Source organism: Sapajus apella, unplaced genomic scaffold, assembly GCF_009761245.1.
Source record: "Sapajus apella isolate SASKATOON/1434 unplaced genomic scaffold, GSC_monkey_1.0 scaffold156, whole genome shotgun sequence".
In the NCBI taxonomy this organism is placed as follows: Eukaryota; Metazoa; Chordata; class Mammalia; order Primates; family Cebidae; genus Sapajus; species Sapajus apella.
In genome coordinates this window covers 1,977,906-1,998,047 of record NW_022437096.1, presented here as the reverse complement: position 1 = coordinate 1,998,047, position 20,142 = coordinate 1,977,906, and the positions used below count along the sequence as shown (strand labels likewise).

Here is a 20,142-nt window from a genome sequence, read left to right as displayed (position 1 = left end):
ATGACCACGGAGACGGGCCTGAGGGAGATGCTGGTTTATTTAGCAGCCTGGGTCCAGCCCCCAGGGGCCAGGTGGGTGGCGGAGCTGTCCTGCTGAGCCAGCGTCAGACAGAGACAGGTCAGGTCCTGACTGGATGTCTCTGCCTTCATGGAAAGACTGGTGTGCGTGGGCCAAGGCAGAAGTCCCCAGCACAGAGGGCATGGCCCGGCACCGTCTTGGCCACTCAGCAACACACGGGGGCCTCGGGAAACTCCAAGGGTGTGGAGCATGCCGAGGCCATTACGATGATCACGTCACACACAGTTCTGCTGCCCAGAGCGGAGGCTTGCTGCTGTAGGAACGCTGCCCGCCAGTCGGCTCCGTGGCCTCGGGCTCTGTGGCAGCCCCTGCCTCGCAGTGGTAAGGGGTCTCCAGTAGCTTCAGTACCCGCTGAACCTGGAGGAGTGTGAGGGTGAGAGGAGTCGAAGCCATGCCCTCCTCCCGCGGACCACAGGGTTAGGCATGTGCTTGCCTCTGAGAAGTCCCCGCGCTCGGCAGCCTCGATGGCGTTCTGCGCCATGTAGTTCCTCAGCACATACTTGGGGTTGCTGGCGCGCATCACACGCACACGCTCGGCCTGCCAGGCAGCGGCATCTCCGGCGCCCTCCAGGTCCTTGTCCAGCCGGGCTCTGGAATTATATCCGGGCTCTAGAATCACAGCCGGGCTGGACCTTCCCAGCATGACCGCGGACGCAGAGCTCACCTGTACGCCTGGAGCCAGGTGGCCCAGTGGTCCTGGTTCCTGCTCTGCAGCTCGGCCGCGCTCAGCTGTTCCAGCTGAGACTGCTGCTCCACGCGCTCCAGCTCCCTGGCGATGCCTGCCCGGGTGCCCATGAGCGCGAACAGCTGCGGGTTTGACTGTGCCAGCATCAACATCATGGACAGCTGCCTGCAGAGGCAACCCCCGACTTGTCCTGCCCTGTAGGCAGGTGTTCCTTCCGCCCCACCCTTCAGTCCCACTGGCAAGGATGGACCCGGGTGGGCACACACCAGCCACGCCCATGCTCTGCTGCCCAGCTTCCTGCTGGAGAGTCTCTGCCTCCAGAGTTCAATGCTTGTGGGACAGGCACTGCTATTAGCACTCCCCTTATTTCCAGAAGGGTCCAGATGGACAGGGGGCTTCATGTCAGCAGGGCCTGCTGGCCAGTGCTCCCAGCCAGCCCCACTAGTCTTGTCTTTTAAGTTAAAAGCAACAGCCGGTGTGGTGGCTCATGCCTGTAATCCCAGCACTTTGGGAAGTCAAGGCAGGCAGATGACCTGTGGTCAGAAGTTCAAGAACAGCCTGACCAACATGGAGAAATCCCATTTCTACTACAAATATAAAATTAGCTGGGCATGGTGGCGAATGCCTGTAATCCTAGCTACTTGAGGCAGGAGAACTGATTGAACCCAGAGGCAGAGGTTGCAGTGAGCCAAGATAGTGCCATTGCGCTCCAGCCTGGGAAACGAGTGCAACTCCTCAAAAAAAAAAAGCAACACTTCTTGGGCAGGACTTCCCTTTGGAAGATGGTGCGGTTTCGAAAGGCTGGCCTCTGAACCTGTCCTCTCTGGCAAGTCAGAGGGTTTCTCTGACGCTCACCCACAGCATAGACCACTGTCTTCCCCCCACGCCTGTGTTGGCATCGTCACCCTCTCCTCTGTGACCAATGGGCCCCAGCACCTCAGAGACCCTGACTGCCCTGGGAGCAGAGCTGCCACCTGGGCTCCAGCCAGCTCTGCCTTCAGCTTCCCCTCCGGCCCTGTTTCTGATTGTGTTTCCCTTTCTGGAAACAAATCCAAGGAGGTAGGAACCAGGTACCCACCGGGGATCCATCTGGGGCCGGAAGGCTTGCCTCAGCTCCTCCAGGGAAGCACACTGCTCCATCAGCCTGGCCAGGAACTCCGCCAGGCCCGGTGACTCCGGATCCACCAGGAAGGAGCTCAGCAAGTAGAAGGTGTTTGTGAAGTCAGCACCTGGAACACAGGCTGCTCAGAGAGCCGGAAGCAGAAGGCCCAGGGTCCTCATCCTGGTGTCACTCGGACCCACACACTGGCACAGGTGCCACACAGACCCGCCCTCCTCCCCCCACATCCCCTGGGCACAGGTGCCACACAGACACACTGCCCCTGGCACAGGTGCCGCAGACACACCCTCCTCCCGACCCCGGCACAGGTGCCACACAGACACACTGCCTCTGGGCACAGGTGCTGCATGAGCCCTGCTCAGCATTGGATCCTGGGACTCCTGAGCCCTCCACAGCCCACTCCTCAGCCTCTACCCATCCACTGCCCAGGAAGGCTGCCACTCTGACCCTGCAAGCCACCTTGTAACGTGAGCTAATACTGGGAAGGCATGGGGGCTGCTGCTGGTGTCACATCATCACAGTCACGACTACCTGCTTTGGGAGCTACTGAGTGTTGAGAAGCCGCTGTAACCCACCTGCAGAAGACCCAACATGTGAAAGACAGATCCTCCCTGATCAGGGAAACACTGTCATGTGTAACCACGGTAACCCCTAGGACAACATCTAAAAACACAACAGAAAATGAGACGGGACTCAAAGCAGTGTACTGTGACAGAGTCCAGCACACACGAGGGAGGCGGCGATGGGGGTGCAAGGGACCAAAAACATGGCGGAAGTTGTTCCTGATCGGTAGTAACCCTCCAACAAGGAGCAGGCAGACAAAATGGGTGGGAAGACCATTTCCATGCTGTCTACACGATCTGCAGGACGTTCAGAGTCACGAACAGGCTGGAAGTGAAAGGGTGAAGAAACCCAGGCAGAGAGTGACCTGAAGAGAGGCGAGGCGGCTACACTCACATCAGGTAGGTTTTCTTTTCTTTTTTGAGACATAGTCTTGCTCTGCCGCCCAGGCTGGAGTGCAGTGGTATGATCTTGGCTCACTGCAACCTCCAACTCCCGGGTTCCAGCGATTCTCCTGCCTCAGCCTCCCAAGAGGCTGGGATTACAGGTGCCACCACTGCCATGCCCAGCTAATTTTTGTATTTGTAGTAGAGATGGGATTTCACCATATTGGCTAGGCCGGTCTCGAACTCCTGACCTCAGGTGATCCGCCCACCTCAGCCTCCCAAAGTGCTGGAATTACAGGCATGAGTCACCGTGCCCAGCCAGATAAGATTTTAAATAAAAAACTGTCACAAGGGCCGGTAAAGGTAGCTCACCCCTGCAATCCCAGCTACTTGGGAGGTTGAGGTGGGAGGATCACTAGAGCCCAGGAGGCGGAGGGTGCAGTGAGCCGTGCCCGTGCCCAGGAGGCTCAGGGTGCAGTGAGCCGTGCCCGTGCCCAGGAGGCTCAGGGTGCAGTGAGCCGTGCCCGTGCCCAGGAGGGTCAGGGTGCAGTGAGCCGTGACCGTGCCCAGGAGGCAGAGGGTGCAGTGAGCCAAGATCGAGCCACTGTATTCCAGCTTGGGTGACAGATCGAGGCTCTGTCTCAAAACCAAAAAATAAACCCAAAACACAACATATCAAAATTGATGGATACCGCAGAAGCAATGACCAGAAGAACAAACACAGCTGTAAATGGCTACACTGAAGAAAAAGATCTCCAATCAGTAACCTCACCTCACGCCTAAGGAAGTGGAGAAAAAACAGCCAAGACCGAAGTTGGCAGCAGGGAGGGAAATATGATTAGAGGGAGAAAGATGAAAAATGGAATAGGCTGAAGAAACAGAGGACAGATACTGCATACTCCACCTACATGAAGGATTTAAGTACGCAGATTCCCAGACTCGAAGTGGAGTGCGGCTACCAGGGCTGCAGGGAGGGAGTGGGGAGCTGGTGACCGACACGCACGGGGTTCTGGTGGTGACGTGAACAGGCTCCAGGCTCTGCTGTCCAGCACTGCTCCTGTGTCAGCACTCACATGCTGCACACTTCCTGTGCTCTCAGACAGCTAGGAGGATCTATCTCTTACCACAATAAAATCATTTTTAAAAACCTGCTCTGAAGAATTACACGCCAAAATTGCCTACATGACATGGATAACCCACAGGGCAGAAAAATTCCTAGAAACACAAATTACCAAAACTGACTCAAGAACAACAGAAAACCTAAATTGATCTAAGAGAAGCAAGGAGATTGAGCAGTAATAAAACATTTTCCAACAAAGAAAAGTTCAGGACCAGGTGGCTTCACTGGTGAATTCTATCGAACATTTTAAGAAGTAATAGCAATCCTTCTCAAACTTTGAAGAAAAAAATGGAAGATGTGGGAATACCTCCTAGCTCACTCTATGAGGCCAGCACTGCCTTGACATCAAAGCCAAACAAACACCAAAGAAAAAACAAAGCAAAACTATGAGCCACTATCCCTTACAAATACAGATGCAAACATCCTCAATATATTAGCAAAATTCAGCATATTAAAATAATTATACAGCATATGGCCGGGCGCAGTGGCTCATGCCTGTAATCCCAGCACTTTGGGAGGCTGAGAGGCAGGCGAATAACCTGTGGTCAGGAGTTTGAAATCAGCCTGACCAACATGGAGAAACTCCCGTCTTTACTAAAAATATAAAAATTAGCCAGGTGTGGTGTTGGGCGCCTGTAATCCCAGCAACTCGGGAGGCTGAGGCAGGAGAATCGCTTGGACCTGGGAGGTGGAGGTTGCAGTGAACCAAGATCGCGTCACTGCACTCCAGCCTGGGCAATGAGAGTGAAACTCCATCTCAAAAATAAAAAAAAAAAATTATACAGCGTATTAGAAGGACCAACTAAAATGTATCCCCAGAATGCAAGGAGATATGAATGAAACAATGAAACAACATGACCAGTTTCATTGCAGGAAAAAGCACTGATAAAATACAATAGGCTTTTATGGTAAAAGCACTCTAAAAACTTCAGCATCATAAAAGTTCTATATAAAAAAGGCCACAGCTAACACCACACTCAACGGGTGAAACCCTGAACACTTCCCCCCCAAAGGTCAGGAACAAGAAAAGGATGCCCATGTCAGCTACTTCCATTCAGCATGCATAGCTGCAAGTCCTAGCTAGTGCAATCCAGTGAGTCACTCACATGATCCTGCAATCCTACCGTGTGCCCCAAGACCTGAAAGCAGGGACTTGGGGACCTCTGCACTGGTGTTCACAGCAGCACTGCACACAGTACACAACACGCTGTACACAACAGCCAGGAGAGGACAGTGTAGGCCAGAAGGTCACGGAGAAGCAAGCTGGCCTGTCCATGCAACGGGATGCTTCTCAGCCTTCAAATGGAGTAAAATCCTGAGAGACCAGGATGAACACTGAGGCCCTTATGCTACGTGAAATGAGCAGTCACGAAAGGACACTGTTATGAATCCACTCACGGGAGGTCCCTAGATTCACCAAATTCATGGAGACAGAGTAGAATGGGTGTGCCAGGGGCTGGGATGGGCACAGGAGTGAGTGTCCACCTGGAAATGGCTGGAAAGGTAAACCATTGCTAACAACGGAACCGGAAACGCCTGCTGTGGGCACGGCTGGTCACTCACCAGTCAGGTGCATGGTCTGCAGGAGCTTGGACACCAGCACCCCGTCTTCCTCCAGCTCCACCCGCACGAGGCCCAGTTTCCTTCGCATCTTCTGCAGGTAGTGCCTTTGGAACTCGGCGTCAAACTCCTCGGCCAGGATGGCCTCGCCCAGCTCCAGGGGCAGCTCCGGCTGCAGCGCCTCAGCCAGCTTCCGCAGGTTCCACTTGCACACCTCGGGCTGCTTGCTGTACGTGTAGCGGCCGGTGTTGTCTGAGGCATTGCACACGTGGTCGGGGTCGTACCTGCCACACGGGGCAAGAGAGCCACGCCCTGCCTGAGGGGACGCTCCCAGGAGATGGCACAGCCTCCCTGGAGGGGAGGCCCAAAAGAAGTTCCTGTGTGGCCGTGGCTCTCCTGCCCTGTCCCACAGGGGTCCTGTCTCTACAGCCTCTGGCTAGGGTCTCTGCATTGCCCTGACTCTCTCCTTCCTGTATCAGCCACCAGCCCCGTGGGCTCCCCCTCCCGCACCACAGGCCAGTGCCCGGGGCAGCAGGTTTCACACAGCCTGCACTCCGCTGGGCCCCGGGGCTGCTCACCTGTCCAGGAAGCCGAAGGGCCCATAGTCGATGGTCAGCCCCAGGATGCTCATGTTGTCGGTGTTAAGCACGCCGTGGCAGAAGCCCACGCACTGCCACTCGGCCACCATCCGCGCCGTGCGCCGTGTCACCTGGGGCGGGACAGTGTGCTTGCTCCCTCGGGGTCCTCCCCAGACCCCCCCAACTTGTATCTGTCCTTCCGCTTCCGAAACCAGCTGTGCTTCGCTGAGAGGCTCTCGCTCTGGTATTTCCGGGCAATCTGTCTGGATGACCTCTGTCATCGCTTCAACCACAGGGCAGCGATTAACAGTGTGTTGGAGGATCCTCATCCCCACTTACAGCAACCACTCTTTCATATGCTCACAAAAGTTGGCTTTTACCCAAACTAGAAAATTCAGGGAACCCAGACTCAGGCCCAGTAGGGACCCCAAAGAAGCAGGGAAGGTCCAGCTCACTCCGGGGCCACACCTGCCCCAGGGCCAGGCCACTGTCCACTCCAGTGCCATCAACCAGACAGCAGTTCCCACCTAGCCCAGCACTGGCAACCTTGAGAATAGGGGCCAATCAACAGGGAGGCCAGGAGCCCCCAAGATGCAGGGTGCACCGAGGGCCCCACTGAGCACAGGCCCGACACCGCCTCACTCCTGGCAAGGCCGCCGATGCTCCTGGGAGGCGGTCGGCGCCGTCCCCTTGAGGCTCAAAGGGGCAGAGTGTCTTGCCCTGACCACACACCCACATCTACACCAGAGCATAAGGCTGCGCCCAGTGGCTCCTCCCGGTCTTCTGTGGCCCCGCTGCCCGTCCACATGGAGCACAGCTGAGGTGGACTGAAGGACACAGCCCCACAGCACCTGTCTGGCGCCCACTTCTGCTGATGGCAGCTCAATAGCTCCCAGCCACGTGCAAAAGCGGGTCCCCACACAGGTGCTCCAGGGATGGCCTGAGGCCTCTCAAAGAAGATGCTGTGCCTGGGCCTCCTGAACCCCCTCTTGGCCTAACCCCACTGATGCTGCAGGCCCCCAGCCCAGCCAGGCCAGGCGCTGGGTCTCCCTACTGTGCCCTGAATGCCCTGTGACAAGGACGACACCATCAGACCGTGTGGGACGTATGTGCTGTCTGTGAGGCAGGGACCCAGACCCAAGCTGGGCGCTCAGCACCTCCCCAGTCAGGACCTGGTCGGCTGCTCTGGGCATTGTGACATGTCGACCCACATGGGAGGTACCCAGTATCCATAGGTGCTTCCGCCCAAGCCAGCTCCTCCTCACCCCCACCCCCCGAGCTGGCCCTGCAAGGACTCCAGCAGGAGAGCACCCCCAGGCCCCCAACGCCACTAAGCACAGGGGAGCCTCAGGTTTGTCCCAGGGCCCGATCACACAGTATTTGTGAGAAGCTGGCGCAAGGCATGGGGTTTGTGGACACGACGGGGAGCTTGGAGAAGGGTGGGAGGCTGGGCAAAAGCCTTTGTCCCGGCCAAAATGAGGGTGTCTTCAGCACAGGTGGGGACACCCAGCACCCTCCTGCAGGGGGGATGGTGTGCAGCCCACTGACCTCCCGGAAGAAGGCGGCATTTCTCTGCACGTTGTCGCTGGCGTGAGCAGCCTGGATCTCGGGGTAGAAGGAGCTGATGACGTAGTCGAGCAGCTGCACGCGAATGTCGTTCCTCCCCACGCTGGGGCCTGCGCGCCCCGTGTGCTCATCTGCGGACTTAAAAATCTCAAAGGATCCAAACCTGGAGGGAAGACCCAAGTTGTCAACAGGTCAAACCTGACCCCAGCCCCTTGCGAGAATAAGAAAAAAGAAAGACGTTGTTGTGGCTGTTCGATCTTGTAGCTCTAACGCAGAGAGAGAACCCTGATTAAAACAAAAACCACCACCCAAGACGCACCCGGCTTCACCCAACACAAATACGTTTAAGTTCCACTTTTGGTCAACGTCCAGCCACTGAACAAGCCCTGTTCGCAGTCTGGGGCACATGCTGGGGAGGCCCATGCGCTAGAAACCACCAAGGCTCCCTACACCCCCACCCCAACCCCATGAGGAGGGTTTTCTGCAGGTTTTACACATGGAGGGGGCTTGGCCTGCCACTGTGTCCTTGGGGAGGGAATGCAAAGGAGAGTCAGCTTCTACAGACGCACATCTGTGAGCACTCAGCAGTGGCTGTCCTGCAGGGTGACGGTTCCCCAGGGGACATCAGGCAATGTCTGGACACATCTTTTACTGTCACAACTGGGGTTACTGTTGGCAACCACGGGGCCCAGGGCAGAGAGGCTGCACGGCACACAGGATGGACTCCACAGTGATGCCTGCAGAGCTGCTGGACGGGGCCTCGGAGGAAGTCGCTGCCCCAGATCCTTCCCATCCCTCCAGAGGACAGGAAAGGCCAGAGGCCCAAAGGCAGCCTCAGGTGTGGGCGGCTGGATGGGGCCACAAGCCCAAAGGCCACCTCGGGACCACTCTATATTCAGGCGTTCAGGAGGAGATGCTGGATGCCAGGTGGCAAGGTGACATGGAAACCTGACGGGTGGGCCTGTCATCCCTGCACTCTGGGAGGCCGAGACGGGCGATCACCTGAGGTCAGGAGTTTGACACCAGCTTGCGAACATAGAGAAACGCCATCTCTACTAAAAACACAAAAATTAGCTGGGTGTGGTGGTGCATATCTGTAGTCCCAGCTACTCAGGAGGCTGAGGCAGGAGAATTCTTGAGCCCAGGAGGTGGAGGTTGCAGTGAGCCTAGATTGCACCACTGTACTACAGCCTGGGCAACAGATTGATGGTCGATCTCCAAAACAAAACAAAATGAAAACTGATAACTGATGGCTCACGTCAGACAGCTCAAAAGGACGGCAGACCAACGAGCAGCTGGACCATCAGATGAGAAAGCAGGAGCGTGACACCGGGCACAGCACGCTCGCAGCTCCTGCTGCTTTAGCAGCCATTTCCTCAGTCAGGTCTAAGGAGTTCCTCGCCATAAACTCCAGCAAACAGCTCTGGACACTGTCCCCGACCTCAGGCAGCCCATCCCGGGAAGCACCAGGCAGGGACCCCTCTCTCTGCCCGTGGCCCTGTACCCCCTTGCTGGTGCTCCGAGGCACGCGAGCTCCCACAGGGCCGTCTCTGGCTGCAGCAAGAGCCCGGACTGGCACGTGGGAGGGCTTGGCACAGGTGTGCCAACCCAGGACTGAGTGCCTTTGTGTTCAAATCCTGGCCAGTGAGTGTGACACAGCTGCTTTGCGGACAGGCAGCTTCTGAGGCTGCCGGGGACGGGCTGGACTCTGAGAAGAGGCACGGCGGTCATCTGGGTTTGTCTGTTTCTACCAGAATCCTAGCAGCACAGGCCCAAATCTCCTAAGACTCTATAAGCAAGTGCGTATAGACAAGCCTAAAGGACCCCGGCATTACCTTATGAAAGTGGAAGCTATACGCAACACAACTGTGCATTTTTCATATTTGGGATTACCATCATAAAACACATCACGCGCCACCGTGGACTCAGACGTGACGCAGGCACCAGCCCGTGTGGTGGGGACCCCCAGGTGGAACATGGCTTCGCTGCACAGGAACTCCCGAATGCTTGACCGTAGGACCTTGCGACCGTCGGCCTGTCTGAAACCAAACACAGAGTTCACTACGCAGGCAGGCAGAAGTCACCCAACACCAAGACTCAGGGCAGCACACAGAGAGGAGGGAAAGCATGTAAGAGCCATGAGCAGCTGGCATGTCACTGAAAACAGCCCATCCCAGGGGACACCGCCCAGTTCCAGCCACCACACACCCAGCGGGTCGTTGGCACAGCCTCTGATAAAAATGGGCCTGAACACACGAAGCAGCCTCTCCTGCCTAGGACGAGGTTCCACAGCAGAAGCTGGGACTGTAAGACTGTGCTGCAGGGGCGAAGGGCCTGGGGCAGCCTTGCCCCATGGGACAGGTCCAACAACAGCCTCTGTCTGCACCAGGACGGATGCCCAGGTACGGGCGAGCCAGGGAATCAGCTCCTCTGTCTGCTGGAGAGGTTATCCCGAAGCTCCCACACCACCTGCCAGCCTGCAGAACCCCACCTTGGGGCTCCAGCATGCTGGGCTCAGGCCACTCACAGCCACTTTGGACCCCCAGATCTCACATCCCTTCCCTACCCCACATTGTAGGTTCCTGGCCTCGGCCTCAAGTCCTGCAGAACTGTTGAGGCCCGGCACTCTAGGACACGTGCGGGGAAGGGGATGCGAGACCTGAGGGCCAGATGACTGCCCCCTTTTTTCTTCATTATTTTCATTGTGGAAAAATACATAGAATACAAATATTCTGTCTTAAACCACCTTTTTTTTTTTTCTTCAAGACAGGGTCTCACTCTGTCCAAAGGCCTGGAGTGCAGTGGCACGAACCTGGCTCACCGGGACGTTCAAGCCACCCTGTCACCTCAGCCGCCAAGTAGCTGGGACTACAGGCTAATTCTAAGACGAATTCTTACCTTTCTTTTTTGTAAAGATGGAGTTTCATTATGTTGCCCAGGCTAGTCTTAAAACTCCTGGGCTCAAGCAATCCTCTCACCTTGGCCTCCCAAAGTGCTAGGATTACAGGCACGACCCGCAGTGCCTGGCCCATCTTAGCCATTTTTAAGTGCACAGATCAGTGCTATTAAACACACTGATAATGTTGCACAATCACCACCACCATCCATGGGCAGAAAGACATCTTGTGAAATGAAACTCTGTCCCTCGACTCCCTCCGGCCCCTGGCACCCAGCACTCTACCGTGTCTCTGTGAATGCGACTGTGCTAAGTACCTCATGTAGGTGGAACCACACAGGATCTGCCTTGCTGTGACTGGCTGATTTCCCTCAGGGGTCACGGGAGCTGCACCATGTGTCACAGTCTTCTAAGGCTGAATAGTTTCCCACTGTATGTACAGATTACATTTCATCCACTCGTCTGCTAAGACACCTGTTCTGCCTTTTGCCTATGAATATGGATATACAAATATCTCCTTGAGATCCTGCTCTTAGGGACATACCCAGAAGCAGGATACGGTGACTCTATTTTTAATTGAGGAACTTCCATCCTGTTTTCCACAGCAACTGCACCGTTTTACATTCCCACCAGCAGTGCACAGGGTTCCAACTTCTCCACACCGCAACACTTTTTAACTTACAATTTTTTTTTTGAAACAGGGTCTTTTTCACTCTGTCATTCAGGCTGAGGTACAGTGGGGTGATAATGGCTCACTGCAAACTCCACCTCTTGGGTTCAAGCAGTTCTTCTGCCTCAGCCTCCCAGGCAGCTGGCATTACAGGCATGCCATACCCAGCTAATTTTTGTATTTTTCAGAGATGGGGTTTCACCATGTTGGCCAGGCTGGTCTCAAACTCCTGACCTCAAGTGATCTACCCACCTCAGCCTCCCAAAGTGTTGGGATTATAGGCATGAGCCACTGTGCCTGACCAACCTTTAAAAATTTTTTTTAATAGTTGCCATCCTAATGGATATGAGGTGGCATCCCACTGTAGTTTTGATTTGCATTTTCCTAATGATTAATGTTGAGCATCTTTTCACGTGCTATAAAACTTTTCATGTGCTTATTAGCCAAATCTTTGAAGATGTCTATTCAAATACTTGTCCATTTTTGAATTGTTTTTTTTCCTGAGTGTTGAGAGTTCTCTGTATGAGCTGGATATTAATCCCTTATCAGATGTATGAATTGCAAATATTTCCTCCCATTCTGTGGGCTGCATTTTTACCCTGTTAATACCGTCTTTTGTGCACAATTTTAAGTGTTCATGAAGTCCTGTTTGGCCATCTCTCCTTCGGTCACCAGTGCCTTTTGTGGCATAGCCAAGAAATCACTGCCAAATCCAACGTCATGAAGCATTTCCCCTATTTCCTCTAAGAGTTTTAGCTCTTAGGTCCACTTTTCAGTTAACTTTGTTCAAGGTGTAGTTAAGGACCCAGCTTCATTCCTCTGCATGAGGATCCAGTCTTCACAGCACCCTTTGTTGAAACGTCTGTTCTCCATCCAATGGTCTCAGCACACTTGCTAAAAATCTGCTGACCACATATATGAAGGTTGATTTCTAGGCTCTTTATTCTGCTCTACATCTATCCTTATGCCAATGCCACATTGCTGACTGCAGCTTTGTGATTAAGTTTTGAAATCAGGAAGCATGAGTCCAGCTTTCTTTGTATTACCTTTCGAAAAAGGGTCTCACTCTTGTCATCTAGGCTGGAGTGCAGTGAGACAATCACAGTTCACTGCAGCCTTGAGTCCTGGGCTCAAGCAATTCTTCCACCTCAGCCTCCTGAGTAGCTGAACATTACAAGCACATGCCACCTTACCCAGCTAATTAAAAAAACTTTTTTGAAGATACATGGTCTTGCTGTTTCCCAAGATGGTCTCCAACTCCTGGCTTCAAGCAATCCTCCTCCCTTGGTCTCCCAGTGCTGGGATTATAGGAATGAGCCACCACACCTGACCCCATGTCAATTTTAGAATGGGTTCTTCTATTTTTGCAAAAACTGTCACTGGTATTTTGATAGGGACTGCAACAATCCCTTCAAAGAGCTTTTTTTTTTTTTTTTTTGAGATGGAGTTTCGCTCTCGTTGTCCAGGCTGGAGTGCAATGGCACAATCTTTGGTCACTGCAACCTTCAGCTCCCAGGTTCAAGCAATTCTCCTGCCTCAGGCTCCCGAGTAGCTGGGATTACAGGCATGCACCACCACGCCGGCTAATTTTGTATTTTTAGTAGAGATGGGGTTTGTCCATATTGATCAGGCTGGTCTCGAACTCCGGACCTTATATGATCCATCTGCCTCAGCCTCCCAAAGTGCTGGGATTACAGGTGTGAGCCACCGCGCCTGGCCAGGAGTTGTCTTTCTAATAAGTTATCCAACCCATGCACAAGGGATGTTTCCACTTATTTATGTCTTCTTTACTAATTTTTTCACTGTACAAGTTTCTTACTTCTCACGGCCACTTCAGACACTAGCCTCAATCTCAGACACTGGTGAGGCCAGGGACCCCAGCTGCCCTCAGCCAACTTTTCAGACACAGAACCGAATGGGTTTGGGGGGTGGTGAGGAAGACCCCTGTCAGTCTGAAGAGCTTGCCGGGGAGACGGAGCCCTGGGAAAGGGATGCTGAGGGGCATTTCAGGCGCTGGATAGGGAGGAGATGAGAGCACAGGGAGGAGTCCGATGAGAGGCGGATTTAGCATTTCTCTGAACATAAAATATACACTTGTGGATATTCTTTTCTCAGTCATTCCATAAGCAGTAAAAAACATGGAGTAAGTTCATTAACTGTCTAGTGGAAAAGAGCAGAATGGACCGCTGTCTGTACACAGGAGGCAGGTGGCGAGTGCATGGCTCCCCTGTGGGCCTCGGCAGCATCTGGACCCAGGTCTTGCCTTGGACCACCTGTGTCCCCCCCGCCCCAGGAATCGAAACGATGCCCACCTCACTTCGGGGTCAAAGAGGGCTGCCCGCAGGGAGTCAGGACAAGGTTTCTGTGAAGTCAGCTGCAGAGCGAGGCTGCTGGACCAAGCGGCCCGCCCCATGAGCGATGGGAGGAAGGCTGGGGGCCTGCGGGGTTAGGGTTAGCCTAACCCCTCACCCCGGCTCCCGCCCCTGGGCTTGTTGCCCCAGCGAAGGTCGGTAAACACGAGCGGCGTCACTGGTGGAGCCGACTCCAAGGTCCTCTGCAGACTGATAAGCACAGGGCGCGGGCGGCTGCCAGCACCGCGTTCCCGCGGATGGAGGACAGGCCCCACCTGGCAGAGGCCGCAGGACGCCCCCAACACCGCGCCGAGCGGAGGCGCAGGGGCGCCCCGGCGGGGAGGACCCACCCGCGCCCCTCGCCCGCCCTGGCCCACCTGGAGAAGGGCGTGGGCCCGGCGCCCTTGAGCTGCAGCTCCCAGCGCTCGCCGGCCGCCGTGCACACCTCGCCTAGGTACATGGCGGCGCCGTCGCCCAGCTGCCCGGCGAACTGGCCGAACTGGTGGCCGCAGTAGCAGTGCGCGGCGGGCTCGGCGCCCGGCAGGAGCGCGTTGCCGCTGAAGAACAACGCGGCCTCGGCCTCGGCCTCGGGCGCGGGCGGCGCCCCCAGGCCCAGCAGCGCCAGAGCGGGCTCCGACAGCGCCACGAGGCGGGGCTGCCGCAGCGGGGTGGGCCGCACGCGGGTGAAGCAGGCCCCGGGCACGAGCCGCGGCGTGGTCGAGGCGCCCTCGGGACCGGCAGGCGGCGTCTCCACCGGCAGCGCGCGCAGAGCGCGGTTGTCGAAGCGCAGTCCCGCCAGCCAGCGCGGCGCAGGCTCCATGGCGGCGCCCGACAACGCAGAGCGGGGCACGGGCGACAGGCGGCGGCGGCCGCCGAGGGGCAGGGGTCGGGCAGCAGCGAGCGAGGCGCAGACCGCGACCCTGCGCGCGGCCATCCGCAGTGCCGCTCCCACCGGAAGCCGGCCTTCCCCGCCCGGAAGCCCCGCCCCGCGTGCTCCGGAACCCAGTCGCCAGGGGGAGGGGGCGGGGCGGTGTCGTACCGGGCACTGATTGGTTGCCTCGTCCGTCTGTTCGCATCTCGGGTCCAGAGAGCCGGGGGCGTCGGGGTGGCAGCCGGCGTCTTGGGGCGCGCGCTGCCGCCAGCGGGGTGACACTGGGTGACGTCCCCGCCACCGCCGCCGGCGGCCCCGCTCGGGCAGCCCTGGATTTCCTCGGCTGCACCGGAGCGGGCAGTCCGTTCGCCGCGCCTCACAGGCGGCTGGGACCCCACCGGGACCCCACCCGGCCCCCGCCGCGGCTCTGGGCCTCCCGGAGCCTCGCGCCGCCTCTCGGGGACCTGCTCCCCTGGCCTCCCGGCCCTCGGACCCCTCTCGTTGTCTAGGAGGGAAGGGGTCTTGGACCCGGCACCGCCCCCGGAACCGAGCCGGGGCTCGGAGGGGCCCCGCGAGGCCGCAGGCGCAGACGCTCGCAGAGGGCTGGGCGGGCGCCGGCGTCCGGGGCTGGCTGGAGGGGCCCGACCCCGGGGGAGGGGTCTGGGTTCCGTTTGGCCGAATGAACGCGGGGATTCAGACGAGCCCGAGGCCGTCCTGCTTTCCACCCCTCCCCGACCGGGCCCCAGAGGGCAGCGAGGCGGTGTCCGCAGACCCCGGACGCGCTCCTCGCCTGCCTGTGGTCTCCCTTTGTGCCGGCAGCGCCGCGAGTCCACCCTTCCCTTCCGGGAGCTGCCTCCAGAACCTTCTCCTGGGGCTACAGCTTGGCGAAGCCCTCAGGACCCTCCGCGTGGGTGGGTGGGTGACGTGGATAAGGCACAACGTGCTGAGGTCCCAGCGCCCGACACTGCCCTGCAGGCCAGCTTTTCCCTCTGCGGCAGCCCCCGCCAGGCACTCTGCCCAGCCTGTTCCGAGCGTCCTCTCGGGCAGGTGTTACCCCTCAGGCCCTGGGCCCTCCTGACCCGTCCTTTCGCCCCCTGGCCTCCGTCCGATCCACACTCTGGAATCTGGGACTGGGTATGGAGGGTCGTGAGGGTCAGGCCACTTGCATCCCACAGGTCAGCATGGAGGGACAGTGGCCCTGTCTCCTTTGTTGGGAACCAGGCAAGTTCCCCCAGGGCCCCGGCAGGGCTGCCAGCACCCGCTGCCCGGGAGCACAGGGAAGAGACTACGGTCATTCATTACCTGAGCCCCATTTCCACACATCACAAAACAGGAGTTTCCAAAATTAGAATTTATTTCAGTTTCTATGGAACGAATCCCCGAGTGTGGCAGGAAGGACACGGCCAGCTCCTTACGCACACCTGATTTGATTCAACATTGAGTCAGCAGACACAATCAGAGATCGCCGGGGTCCAGGCTGAGGCTGCACGGGCTACGTCCAGCACAACCAGGAGGGACTCCCCACACACAGGTGGCCACCGGGCAGGAGGCCTGAGGGGGCAGGCCTGGCAGGAGCCAGGCACACACAGTGTCCACAGAGGGCCAGGACGCCCCTGGGCACCCCCTCACTCCGGGGGGCTCAGGACACAGGCTCCCAGCTGAGGCCCTGCCTGGGCCCAGAGCTGATGTTCGGCTGCACACAGGCCCACTCGGGACAGACCCAAGAACACAAATTCTATCCCCCGGATTTAAGGCTGGTGTTTTTTTGACATTTACTTCAGTTTTTCTCTTTGAAGTTAAAATTACCTGAGTAAAAGATTTTGAAACATTAAAAAAGCCAAAAACACAGAATCCCTGCTGGGAGACGGCGTCAGGGAGGTGGCAGCCAGGCCCAGGATGCCAGCGGCATGGCATGGTGGGGTCGGCTGGAGCTCGAGGGCCAGGCCTTTCTCAGTTCTCGCCTGCTAGGGAGCTCCCAGGAGCTGCCCCTGGCAGGACGCTCCCATGGCCAGAGCACAGGAAGGCACAGTGAGGTAGGGACAGTGGCCATTGTCCTCCGCCTGCCACCAGGGCTGAGAGGGCACACACCTGGGCCTCTTCTCCAAGCCCCTGCCCCCCCCCCGGAGCTGGGCGTCTTGTCCAGAAGCCGGTGAACGGCCCCTGCAGTGTTGGAGGGGAGGGGCTGCGGGAGGCCTGAGCTGAGACAGTTAAATAATTCTTTATTTGGGTGGGCTGGGGGAGCGGTAATGGGTCCGGGAGGGCAGGTGAGGCCCGGCCCAGACCCCCATGGGGGGTGGCAGGGGCCTCGGGTGGGCTTGGATGCGCCTGGCATCCAGGAAGTGCCCTGGGCACTGGCTCCTCAGGGGCCCCTGAGCGTGTGGGAGCAGCTCCTACTTGTGCTGCGCTTCAGTCACCCTCTGCAGGCAGTACTGCGCGGCGGGCAGCGACAGGACCAGGCTGGCGGTGCGGCGGCCCATCCAGTACAGGCTGTAGCCCAGCAGGCCGAAGAAGGCGGCCTTCACGGCCAGCCGAGACACTCTGCCGGAGATGGACGGCGGGGGCACGCTGGGGGAGGGAGGGGGCGCTGGGCCTGGCTGGGTGTGGGCTCCCCACACCCCAGCCCCCACGCCTGGGTCACTGCCACGTATGGCTGGCCTCCCAGGGGCTCAGCCTCTACCTGTGGGCTCTTGGGGCGGGCTGGGCCTTGGGAGGTGGGTGCTTACGTCATGATCTCCTGGATGTTGAGGTCGGTGCTCCAGTTCTTCTCTATGCCAGGCACGTGCCCCATGCCCACGACGCCCACAACCACGGAGGGGACACACTTCCTGGGCTCAGCTGTGGGGAGGGACAAGGGTTTAGTACCTGCTCAGGCCTCAGCCTCACAGGGGCCCCGTGCCCACGGGCGGCCGTCACCGTCAGAGGCCCGAGGCAGCTCGAGGCGCCGGGCAGCCTGGCGCAGCATGTAGGTCAGGTAGACATCGCGCTCGGAGACGATGGTGCGGTGCAGGTCAGGGAACTCGCCGACCATCTCGGCCATCATCTGCTCCAGCAGGTCCTTCTGCTTGCAGCGCTCCACGTCATCCTTGCTGTGGAGAGGGGTGGCTGCAGCCCACAGGGACGGGGCAGCGGCGGGGGCTGGCACCGTGGGTGCCAGGCAGGGACCACAGCATGTTTGTTTGGGATTCATGGTGGAAGCGAAAGGGTAGGAGGGCAGGCCATGAGTGAGGCTCAGCCTGGGCAGGCGTGGCCACGCTTGGACACACACAGGAGGACCTGGAGCCTCCCACAAACCACCCTGCAGGCCACCCGGGGTCCCGGGGGCAACCCTACCTGATGGGGTCTGACAGGAAGCACAGGCCCCACGCCAGCCTGACTTTCTGCCAGAAGGAAAGCGCAGCAATGGCCCTCTTGAAGGTGACAGGGATGGGCCGGTCACCCAGGTGGAACTTGCAGAAAGGCACCTTGCTGGCCTGGAGCAGAGGCTGTGCGTTGGGAAGCAGTGGGAGCCCAGAGCCACCCCTGGGAGCCACGTCCCCGTGCTCACCCACCACCTTGCCCTGTGCCCACCTCCTTGAAGGCCTCCCTGAACTCGCCACCTGGAGCCATGCCCAGCTGCTCGGTGATGTGTGCAGACACCTTCAGCAGCAGCATTTGCATAAGCCCCGACATGAGCCCATTCTGTGGAGAGAGGCGCGGGGGTGGGGGGGTGATAAGCCCGTTCTGCAGAGAGAGGGAGTGGGTGCTGGGGGTGGGGGGCACATGAGCCCGTTCTGCAGAGAGAGGGAACGGGTGTCAGCTGGGTAGGGGGCAGGGGTGCGCAGGGGGCACCAGCACAGAGCCCCGCCCCAGCCCCACTGCTGTGTCCTCGGCCCACTCCCCGACAGGCACAGGACCACCCTAGCAAGCAGAAGATCAGACCAAAGCAGGGAGTTCTAGCCCAACAGGCACCTCTCAAAGGTAGCTCCTTTCCGAAACGGGCTTCATGAGGCAGTGTCAAAGGGCTGAAAGGGGCTGCCTCAAGCTGGCACGGACGCTCAGCGCTGGGCAGGCAGGCTCTCGACGCACACCCGCCTGCTGGGGCCAGCACAGCACCACCACAGGTGCAGATGCCAGGCCACCCACATCGCAGCAACCACAGCCTAAGGCCCGGCTGGGGCCAAGGGGCTGTCCACGTGTGAAGGAGATGCCTCCCTGGGAAGGGGAGCAAAGTCCAGGGGCCACGCACCGCCGGACGACTGCTCGCACCCTGCACATGCCCAGGGAAGGCCTGGCCCTGAGCCCTGGGCGAGCCCCGCCTGACGGAGTGCCTGTGTTACCCCGGAGAGTCCAGGCTGAGGGTGAGATGGTCACCGGGCCTTGGTTTGCTGGGACTAACTCCACCTCTGAAGGGGCTGGGGCCCGAGCTGGGCCAGGCTTGTGACTGACCCCAGTAGAAACCCAGACACTGGGGCACAGGGAGCCTCCCCGGCTCCCTCAAGAGGGGACAGGTGAAGTGGCACCTGATGTCTGCCAGACCCTGCCCCTCACCCTCTTCCCTCTGTGATGCCGCAGCAGTGAGCACCACAGCCCTGCCAACGTCTGTGCCCCTTTGAGATTCCTGGGCCCCAGGCTCTGCAGAGGGGCTGCCCGGCGCTGGGCCCCGGCTGGACTGGGGACTGCCCTCTGCAGGGCGGCTCACAGAGGTCTTTGGTGACTTCCCTTACCTGGAGAAACTAAAAAATGAAAAGCAGGCGCCAAATGTTTGGGAGCATTTCTACAACATCTCATTACAATGGTTTCCTTTAATCAAGGGGGAAGGCAACTGACCAGAGCTGGGGTCAGGTGTGCTGGGTCCCCTCTGAAAACACAAAGACTGACCAGGCACAGTGGCTCATGCCTGTAATCCCGCCACTTTGGGAAGCTGAGGCTGGTGAATCTCGAGGTCAGGTGTTTGAGACCAGCCTGGCCAACACGGTAAAACCCTGTCTCTACTAAACATACAAAAATTAACTGGGCATGGTGGCGCACGCCTGCAGTCCCAGCTATTGGGAAGCTGAGGCAGGAGAATGGCTTGAACCTGGGAGTCAGCTGAGATCACGCCACTGCACTCCAGCTTGGCGACAGAACAAGAGTCTGTCTCAACAGAAAAAAACAAAAGAGACATGAGAGAGTCCTGCCTCTCAGGTCACCACAGCACTGGAGGAGGGGAACAGGAGCTCTGAGCCCCACTTTGGGCCTGGGAGGCCGGCCTTGCACCGAGACCCGCCCCATCTCAGCGATTGCTCAGCAACCCCGTCCCCAGGCGACCGGCCCCGCCTGGGCTCGGAGAGCCACGCATCTCCTCTTCCCTTGCCTGAAACCCAGTACCGGAGCCTCATTCCTTTCCCCTGGCCTGGGGGAGGTCCCCAACCCGGCAAAGCCCCAGGGCAGGCCAGGCACGGCCACACTAACTGGGGGCACGGGCTGTGGAGGGACCCAGGCACACAGGTGGCTTTGACCCCGAGCCCGGCCCTCGCGGCGTACCTGCCTCACAGCCTGCTGCAGCTTCTCCAGGCTGAGCTCCTGGGCCTCCCGCAGCAGCGTGCTCTCGTCCATCTTCAGCATGGACACGCGGTACTGGCAGAGCTCCACGACCACCACGTCAGGCTGGACCTCCCGGATAGTCTGCAACAGCCGTGCGTCACACCTCGGGGACACGGCCTGCTCCACGCCCCTCGTGCG

General features: G+C 58.4%; 2 protein-coding genes across 13 annotated transcripts in view; both read right to left on the bottom strand.

Annotated features, from left to right (window-relative positions):
- Positions 1–20: 20 nt before the first annotated feature.
- SELENOO (selenoprotein O) lies at positions 21–14,530 on the bottom strand. Of its 4 annotated transcripts, none has more exons than XM_032266185.1 (9): positions 13,949–14,530; positions 9,490–9,693; positions 7,637–7,817; positions 6,089–6,219; positions 5,514–5,794; positions 1,842–2,004; positions 743–928; positions 512–668; positions 21–435 (listed from the first exon to the last, which is right to left on the bottom strand). In XM_032266185.1, the coding sequence occupies exons 1-9, from the start codon at positions 14,503–14,505 to the stop codon at positions 280–282; spliced, it is 2,016 nt and encodes a 671-aa protein (XP_032122076.1). In that variant the 5' UTR covers positions 14,506–14,530; the 3' UTR covers positions 21–279. The 4 variants fall into 4 exon arrangements, with proteins under 4 accessions (XP_032122076.1, XP_032122077.1, XP_032122074.1 ...); XM_032266186.1 differs by having other exon boundaries at positions 1,842–1,992; XM_032266183.1 differs by having other exon boundaries at positions 21–668.
- Positions 14,531–15,778: 1,248 nt separating this feature from the next.
- The window catches only part of TRABD (TraB domain containing), a 14,936-nt gene continuing 10,572 nt past the window's right edge, over positions 15,779–20,142 (bottom strand). For 2 of the 9 annotated variants that reach the window (XM_032266195.1, XM_032266194.1), the window contains exons 5-10: positions 19,945–20,085; positions 18,010–18,120; positions 17,773–17,912; positions 17,356–17,528; positions 17,166–17,277; positions 15,873–17,007 (exon numbers count right to left, since the gene is read on the bottom strand). In XM_032266195.1, the coding sequence (XP_032122086.1) occupies positions 16,833–17,007; positions 17,166–17,277; positions 17,356–17,528; positions 17,773–17,912; positions 18,010–18,120; positions 19,945–20,085 (852 nt within the window). In that variant the 3' untranslated portion in view covers positions 15,873–16,832. Of the gene's footprint in view, positions 17,008–17,165; positions 17,278–17,355; positions 17,529–17,772; positions 17,913–18,009; positions 18,121–19,944; positions 20,108–20,142 lie in introns of all 9 variants that reach the window. The other 7 variants (XM_032266199.1, XM_032266198.1, XM_032266192.1 and 4 more) reach the window with 6 other exon arrangements.